Source organism: Dipteris shenzhenensis, chromosome 3, assembly GCF_047967505.1.
Source record: "Dipteris shenzhenensis isolate YYH24624 ecotype China chromosome 3, Dip_SZ_1.0, whole genome shotgun sequence".
Taxonomy (NCBI): Eukaryota; Viridiplantae; Streptophyta; class Polypodiopsida; order Gleicheniales; family Dipteridaceae; genus Dipteris; species Dipteris shenzhenensis.
The window spans coordinates 10109825-10118963 of record NC_141598.1 but is presented as its reverse complement, the minus strand read 5'-3'; the positions used below and the strand labels follow the sequence as shown (position 1 = coordinate 10118963).

Genomic DNA, 9139 nt, shown 5'->3' with positions numbered 1-9139 from the left:
CATGCGCGAATACAAAAGAACTGCTCCATAGCATTGCGAGGATGCTGGGAAAGACCCCACGTGGGGCGGTAACGTACATAGTGGGTGACTTCAACACTGATTTTAAGTCCGTAGGGAGGAAAACACTGAAGCTAAAAGAAATTTTCCACCAGGAACAACATGCATCAACTAGTTTCAGAAAGCACAACTCTGCACGGGTCCACTATTGACCAAATATGGACCAACTCAGGGGAAGAGCGCTCTTTCTGTGGAACAAACTACGTATATTGGTCCGATCATTCAATACTGTACACGACAATACGAATATAATAGAGAGAGAGAGAAGGAACAAAAGGAAAATGGGATTGCTCTAGTAAAATAAAAGGGAACATAGGAAAAACCAAGAAAGTGGAAGGCCCATTGAGAGAAACTTCAACTTGTTTCATTGGCGCGCTGTTTTTATTTCAAAAATGTACAAACTTTTAAGATCCGATCGCGACGTGGCGTGGCGTGCGCAGGAAGGGTACACGTGTGCGCGCCAAGGTGGCAAAGGGGGGGGAGAAGGGGCAGGAGCGTGGGAGATGACGGGGCGAACACGTGGCGTACAAACGAGCTAAGTGTGACGTTTGAAGGGATGAATCTTGTGGGGAGATGGAAGTTGGCAACGTCCTTTCAATCAGATTCATCTTCTTCTTCTTCTTCGCTTTAAAGCTATGGCTGCCCGCTGCTCTCTCTCTCCGGATTCCCACGTTATCTCCATTTATCCCTCATACTCTTCTGCTCCCTCCCTCCCCCCAGCTTCCTCTCCTCTCCATGGACTTCTCCTACCATCGTTGTAGCTTCCTCTCCCACTTCCATAAACTTTCCTCCTCCCTCCTCCTCCTCTCCCACTCCGGTGCCTCCTTCTTCGATCGCTCCCGTGTCCACTTCGCTGCCGCCTCTGTTCAAATCCTCTACGCTGGCTTCCAGGTCCTTGCCAGCGCCGCTCTCTCTGGAGGTGTCAGCCGATACGTCTTTCCTGTCTACCGGAACGCAATCGCCACGCTCATGCTCGTCCCCGTTGCATTCTTTTGGGAAAGGTGAGCAGCCTCTAATTTCACGCAATCCAGATGCTTTTGCCTTGAAATCGAAGAATAGCAAGAAAGAGAGAACGAGATATAATTATTTAATCTGTGTGTGCGCGCGCGCGCGCGTGTGTGGAGAGAGTGGTGTGCGCTGCAGCTGGGTTTTGATTAATCTAACCCATCTGCCCTGTTGAGCTGAATCTCCCGTTTATGGCCTTCGTCTCTCAGGGGGAGACGACCTTCCCTCACACTCGTCAAATTCTCTCAATTCGTCTTCTGTGGCCTCGTCGGGTGAGTCGATTGCTAAACTTTCAAACATTCATAAAATTTCGACTGCCAAAGCTTGCAGACGTAAATTCTGATTTTCGAGCACGGATGCTCCGTTTTAATCATTGCAGCCTCGGCAATTCTGTGCAGAGTCTGTATCAACCAAACACTTTTCCTTGCAGGCCTCTATTACACATCGGCAACATTTGCCGCCACTGTGCAGAATTTGACCCCGGCATTAACCTTCGGCTTGGCTGCGGCACTTGGGTAAGTCTATGTGGTCGATTTCGAAAGACGACACGATTCTGCTCTTAAAAACTGCAATCTTTTTTCTCAAGCTGAGTCCAAAAGAATCCGCGATATATACGTAAATTGCTTGGGAGGTCATGTGTGTTTGAACTTGCTGTGTTGTGGGTTTTGGAATTTCTTATCATGGACGCCCTTGTTCCGTGTCTTTTGTTTCTCCAGCATAGAGAAAATTCACATTAGAAGAAGAGAAGGTCAAGCAAAGGCTCTGGGGATCTTGATTTGTGTGGGTGGAGCTATGGTCATTGCCTTGTACAAAGGTCCCTCAGTTTTGACGGCTCAAGGATCAATCCTTCATCGCATCGTTGGCTCAAACAAACGTCTCAAAATGGATCCTTCGTCATTTGTATCTTTGCAATTAGGAGCCGTATGTCTCCTTGGGAACTCTCTAACCTGGGCTGTATGGTTCATCTCACAGGTATACAGCCAGGAAACGCTACATGCAGTTTGTTTCATGGCCTACTTGCTTGTTTCATCAAATGTATGTCCAACGCTCCACCTACATGAGATGTTTTCTACTGGATGCAGACTCCAATTCTGAGGGATTATCCAGCTCAACTATCTGCGACAGCATTCACATACGCATTTGGAACCATTCAACTTGCTGTCATTGCTATCTGCGTGGAGAGAAATCTTAACACATGGGCATCAGCATTCTACTCTGAATTGGCAGCTGTTTTGTATGGGGTATGTGATATGTGAGTCGAACAATATTCTTGGCACTAAAGCACGCAAAGTAGAACGTTTCGGCGAGTGAAATTTACGAACTCAGTGATTGTTTAAAGCCAGGCTGGGTTTGAGGCTTTTCCCGCCATACCGCATTATCGAGCCCCTTCTTTTGTGGACGCAGGGTTTTTTCGCTTCTGGGGTGGCAATGACATTGCAGGGATGGTGCGCTCATCGAGGGGGACCTGTGCTTGTTGCTGCGTACCAACCACTGCAGACGATCCTTGTAGCCATACTGTCTTCCATATTTCTACAAGAGCGTTTCTACTTGGGGAGGTCAGTTAGCCTGGTTGTCGCTCATTTTGGGATCCACCAACTTACCGACTTGCTTATCATCAGCATCCGTGCTTGGGCAACGGTACTTGCTGTTCTGCCAGAATTTGGTGTTTAAGCAAGTCTAATTTTGCTGACTCCCGCTGTCTGCAGTTTGCTGGGGGGGATTCTGATAATTGTCGGACTTTACCTTGTTGTATGGGGAAAATCGAGGGAAACAAACGGTCAAGCGATGACAGAGAGCGTCAAAGAAGTGCCTGAATATGAACCGGATGAACTGGCTTTGAGTGGCTCCACGGAGGGTCATGGATTGCTCACAGAGCCTCTACTTGGCATTGCCTCTTCAAGCAGCTCCTCCTCCGATGAGCCTTAAAATTTTCGGTTTCTGCCGTGTATAGTGGGCAGACTCTGAATCAGCTCATCCTTCGTTGATCCTTGACATGGTCGCTCTCTGCCATATATAATATGGATCATATGGGCAGTTATGGATCTTCATGATCCATGCTAAAGTACCAAACGTCAGACGGCATCTTATCTCTGTGTCGAAATGGCGGGAGACACGGATGACGTCCTCGAATTATCATACCTTATACTTGAAATTACATGGGAGGGTCTTAATACCCATGTATGTTTCACATACCAAACCATTGTCCAGACTCCACCCACATATTTGAAGTGCGGTCGAAACGCCTGGATCAAAATCACAACACCAAAAAACTCTTCATACTAGTAACGGCGCTAGGAATGGGCACTAATGATCGATGTTCCTCCTGGTGGTTGCCAAAAGATTGCTGTAGATAATAAAATTTGAGCTGGTGGACAACTCCTGCATCTATTGCAGGGCCACAAAGAATCGGGCTGGTTTCCCTCATAAAATCAAGCATAGGTCCCAAATTTTTTGAAATGGATAAGGACATTGAATGATTGACAAATCAGGACATGTGATTGCTTTCTCGTCTTTGAAGTAGTTGTTCATCCTAAGGCTCGGCAACGGTTGTTTACTGCCAAAGCCTCTTCAAGGGCGAGATTCGTGATAATCAATCGTCAATTGCTCACACGGATTATGCTCTTGACGATTGGGGAAGGGGCACATATGGTTGTGTAAACTTGTATAAAGGTTTATGGAAGGTGCTATTGACCAAGTAAATGGACTAGCCACACCTCTCATTTTTGGGCATTCCCACACCTATGTCGGTTGTCCATGCTCAAAGCTTGGCAGCATAGGCCACATGTAAATGTGCGGCTAGTAGTTGGCCGGTCGGGAGGTGTAAGTTTTGGGAGGGGAGGGGAGGGGATTATGACGGAAAAAGGGGCATAAAAGGAACAATTGGCTAGGAACAAGGGACTAGTGTGAGTTTTAGGAAGGGCATAGGGGGCATTGTGAAGGAACAAGGGACTAGGGACCGAATTGGGGAGCTAAAACAAGAGCTATGGCGGTCTGGTTGTTCGCCCACTTTAGCGACTCCCTACGTTTGATTCCACATGGGCAAGAAACTTGTAGGCAGTGATAAAAAATATGTGACCAAGTGTGAAGGAACGAGGAGCTAGCTATCAAATGTGAAGGATTAGGCAAGGAATGTACAAGGGAATCCCCTTCCTCTCATTGGCACAATCAAGTTGACCAACCACCGTTGCTTCCTATATGTGAAAAGGAATTGGGGAAGTGTCATTTTCCAAATTGGTAGGTAGAGGTGATGACCTACTATTTAAGGCAAGGAAAAAATTCTAACAATTCACCAAAGTCACCTCATGTCTTTGACTCCCTCATTTTGAGAGAGGGGCGATTGATGTTCCTTTGAAGGCATTGAAAAGCCTCACCTAATTCGGCCATTAGTTTTCTCATCTATACTTCTCATCTACTTATTTTAAAGGCCCTTAATCTCAACAAATTATTTGATACATATAACTTACCTAAGGAGAATAGTATTAGTTTTCAATTGATAAAGTCAATTGATTTCTTAGGTTAAAAGGTGGAGTATCCCAATAAAGCTAATAAATTATTCCATAAAAGGTGGAGTATCCCAATAAAGCTAATAAATTATTCCATACTTATAACCTAACCTAAGGAGGAAGGTATTACTTTTCAATAATTTGAAAAATTAAATTGATTCGTCACGTGAAAAGGTGGAGTACCCCAATTAAGCTAAGGCCATAGGGATAGCCTCAATGTTTTTGGCAAAAGAATCAAGTTTGATACATGCCTTCTCATCAATCATCCACTCCATGGCCTATCCAAAAACAAATGAAAGGTTTGATAAATTTGTATGTAAAAAGGCCATTGTCTCACTCTTTTAGAACACCTTCTTATGGATTTAGACCTATAGATGCTACAACATGTTTGCATGTGGACTCCACATTGATAAGGATGTGACATGTAAGTCTTGTTGATCTATTTAATATGTGATCCTTGTAATGGGACATGAGATTGACCTTTGTTATCGATTGTTTCATAAAGAGGAGGAAAAAGAACATAGTTCTATAAAAAAATGGACGTCGTTATAAGAGGAAATTGATTTGCATAAGTCCATTAAGTTCAAATTCAATCTTACTCTTTGTAGGTTGGAACATCCTCAAACATTTGTTTCAGACTTTAAACAAATGATGTTTTGTATTGTCAAGTCAAATGTATGTACATGTGCAAACTAAATTTAATTGATTCTTGAATCTTCTTTAAAAACTCACATTCACAACGCAATTTTGAGATTTTAGGTTTTCACAAAAGTGAGATATTGTGAGCAAGTTGAAGATGTTAATCAACTTGTCTTTAAGAATTCTAAAGATGATGGTATATGGTTTTTAGGATTTCAATGCCAATGAGAAATGGTGTGCAAGTTAAAGGTGTTAACCAACTTGTCTTTAACAATTTGAAAAGATGATCAGGTGTGGTTTTAAGCAGCAACATGTTAATGATGAGATAGATGCAAAATCATACAATCATGAGAAATATTTAAACATATATGCAAACTATAAATAATTGTGATGTACAAAGGTTTTGAAGTTGATGAGATTTCATAAAGGAGGATAAGGTATCATGTGACCTTGGTATATCCACAAAAAGCTTGTATGTAAGATTTCTTTAAAAAACTAGTTGTTCCCAAATACTTTCAGTGAAAGTCACTTTGTCCTACATGTGGCTATTTTTTAATTCTCACTCACCCACCCACCCATGGTTCAGAATACATTGAGTGCTCCCACATCCCATAGACACATCCTTATGTACTATGACTTCCCTTGGTTCGGAACACCTTGTGTACCTGCCACTTGCGTGAACCTGCTTTCACACATCATAGCTAAATAAAGACCCTCTAAAATTTTCATGAGCCACATACATGGACATACCATCTCTATGACACCATGCATGTACTTAATCATGTGTGTGTGAATGCATGTGAGCATGTGTATATGTGTGTGCATGCATGCATGCACATACATGTGCATATGAGCGTATGCATGAACCTCTGTGTGTGTGTGTGTGCACACGCATGCGTGTGTGCATGTGCATGTGCAAGTGTAGGTGTGGTTGCGGGTGTGAGTGTAGGTACATGTGCATATACAATGTATTACAAAAGATGGAGCATGGAGGACATCAAGACAAGAGTGTTGGAGTATGCAATTTCTGTCTACATTGTTTCACTGGAGGGTTTGGTTTTTGAAGATGAATGGATGTTGAGGAGGGAGATCCAACCGATGTGAGCAAGGAGAGAGCATAGGCTCCTCGCTTTCATTATGAGTCCACATAAAAAATGACTAACAAAAGTCATTTTTGCTTAAAAATTTGTTCCGAGGTTGTTGCCATACCCATTTCTCTTACAAGGTCATTCACAATTGCTTCATTGACTATGTTTTAGTGATGAGGAGGTTTCCTGCTTATTTTACAACCATAGGGGGAAGAGGCAAGGACTAGGTCACACAGAGATTTTAAAGGGCCAATAGGATGAGTTTCTATAGTGTCATTGTTACCATTTTATAGTCCCATATTTTGAATCCAGACTTTGGATGAGGTGGACTTAGACAACATGACCTAAGCATTTGAAAAAGGAGGTGTGAAAAGCATGACCTTCAAATATGGAATAGGGGAAGCTGAAAGCCATGAATCCAAATAAGTAAACCCAAGATCGTAGAGCATGAGTTAGTGAATCCGAGGGAAGATAAAACCAACATGTGGTCCCAATAGATGTTTCTTAACATTGGTAAAAATACACTAACTCAATTGGAAGGGAAGGGAGGAAAATAACCTACGATAAAAATTATTTTGTGTGTGTGTGTGCGTGCGCGTGTGTGTGTGTGTGTAGATTTAATAATCCCATCAACAAATGAACCATACAATCGATTCAGTCATAGAATAGCTTTTCTTTTTTTTTTAAATAGACATAATTCAAATATGGCAAGTAAATAATTGAAGAACTCAAATTTTGTTAACCTGAAATGGCCAACCACAATAGGGTTTCATAAATACGTATACAAGTGCTGAATCCATCAGGTAGTCCAAGCTCTAGGTCAGGGTCCACTTACTCAAGCCACCATCCAAACAAACCTAGATGTTAGAACAACATAGATTTGTGAGGGAAGACTGGTAATGCATGCACACCCCAGCTTGTTATCACTTATACCAAAGATCTAGACACCCATCAAAAAGATAAAATTGGGAGTGTTTTTATCTAGTGAAGAGCATAGTGTAATATAAACAAACTTTTAGTAATTAGATAATAAACATGCAATCGATGTAATTAGAAAAAGAAACCCGCATAAAAAAGGAAGAAAGAATATATAAACAAACATTGAATATATATAGGAATATTGAATATATATATATATATAGAGAGAGAGAGAGAGAGAGATAGATAGATAGATAGATAGACGTAAAACACTAGCAAACCAAAAAGAAAAAACAAATTCACGACAAAGCGAACGCATCCACGACATAACCTAGAGACTGCTACATAGCAAAGGTGCAACAATGAGTGCTTACAAACCCAATAAAAATCGTGAAATCTGAGAGCAAGTAGCTACAAAGCAAAGGCGGCCATAAGGCAAGTATAGAGCTACCAACCAGAAACTAATTCATGACCAAGTATAGTATCAAAGGCATGGAAATGAGCTAGTAACCGAGTTAAAGCAGCGAAGAAGGATGCCTTAGGAGAGCAAAGTTACAGAATAATTGGAGACGATTATTATGAGAAATGTAAAAAGCAAGGACAACAACCGTGTACAGAGACTTCCATGCAACAAGTAGCTCAAAATGAGAGTCACTTGCAAAGCAAAGAGCCAACCATCTAGTACTTAGTGAAAGTAGAGGAGCCATGACTAGTAGAGGAGCCTATCCGATGAAGGTGGCAATGAAGATGGGGAGAAAGCATCGAGTAGAAGAGCAGGAGTTGGTGAAGTTGTCTAGGAATAGAAGAGACAAGGAAGCTTGAAGGGAGACGTAAAGGAAAAAGAGATCTTGATAGTGCACCCAAAGGAGGCAAGGAAGTCCGTGAGTTTGAAGGGAAGCGAGGGCAGTGTGAGCTAAAATAGAATCACGTCAATGGGACGACACTCTGCAGAATGAACTTGCCCACATAAAAGAGTTACACATTGTCGTAAAAAGTGGATCCACATAAAAGGGTGTGTAAAAGAGGAAGAAGAGACACCGGGAAAAAGCTTGTGGCAAGGAGCTGATCAGGGACCTCTGATCAGGGACCTGCGACGATTGGAGTCATCTCCCTAGCTTTATGAAGCCGTTGAAGAGTTGGGACAAACATGAAGGCAGCAAAGGGGGAGTAGGGAGTAAAAGGCGAGGACTTGAAAGGAGTATCCATGAACGAGCTCACGGGGAGGTAAGAGGCAATCGGTAGAAGAAGGAAGAGAGGAGCCTAACGAAAGCTCCTCGCTACATGGCACAAGACGCTAAGGCATGGAGAAGATGATGAGTAGAGGGTTGAAAAGAGAGCTGAGCCAACGATGAGCTCGATGCAACCCGGCACACCTTAACTTTCACCACCATCCAACTCATAATCACATGTTCTTCTTTAGGAAGATACCTTACCCTTGTAGAATGCTAATAATCATTTAAGACCTTATGATTAATAATGTTCTTTCAATCTCATGGATTGAATGGAAGAAAGATCACATCTAACTATTACAATATATTAGAACATAATTATTATTACATGTTATAGAATATAATTATTTCATTAAAGGATGCCTTCAAAATAACATTACAAGCTCCATGGACCAAAATTAGTGGAAGAATGGGAGAAGTTTAAATAGCAAAATTTATTTCGAGGAAAGATTTGGGGAAAGGGGGAGGGTTCTTATGAAAATCACCAACCAATAATTAGGAGGTGGGGAGAAATCTAAATGGGAAAATGAGAGAATCCCTTATAAGTGTAAGTAGGTTATAGACCTAGAAAGTGTGTGTGTGTGTGTGTGTAGATTAAAAAGTCTTATCAATAATTTAGCCATACAATTGATTCCATCAATTGGATAAAAAGTTAAAAAATGGGAAACAACTAGAGTTTGCAAAAGTTTCCAACAAATTT

At 41.9% G+C, this 9139-nt stretch overlaps 1 protein-coding gene across 1 annotated transcript; it reads left to right on the top strand.

Moving 5' to 3' along the window:
* Positions 1-712: 712 nt before the first annotated feature.
* Positions 713-3725, top strand: LOC147903337 (protein WALLS ARE THIN 1-like). The gene is made up of 7 exons (XM_087373091.1): positions 713-1058; positions 1272-1334; positions 1461-1577; positions 1779-2034; positions 2145-2303; positions 2467-2618; positions 2769-3725. The coding sequence occupies exons 1-7, from the start codon at positions 793-795 to the stop codon at positions 2986-2988; spliced, it is 1233 nt and encodes a 410-aa protein (XP_087229217.1). The 5' UTR covers positions 713-792; the 3' UTR covers positions 2989-3725.
* Positions 3726-9139: the final 5414 nt, after the last annotated feature.

What these genes read in the sequence shown, in the direction of transcription:
- LOC147903337 (XM_087373091.1), top strand. Translation starts at nt 793, where the DNA reads ATGGACTTCTCCTACCATCGTTGTAGCTTCCTCTCCCACTTCCATAAA. An exon ending in GGCTTGGCTGCGGCACTTGG is followed by an intron (nt 1,578 to 1,778) that starts GTAAGTCTATGT and finishes TTGTTTCTCCAG; the next exon opens with CATAGAGAAAATTCACATTA. An exon ending in TGGCAGCTGTTTTGTATGGG is followed by an intron (nt 2,304 to 2,466) that starts GTATGTGATATG and finishes TTGTGGACGCAG; the next exon opens with GGTTTTTTCGCTTCTGGGGT.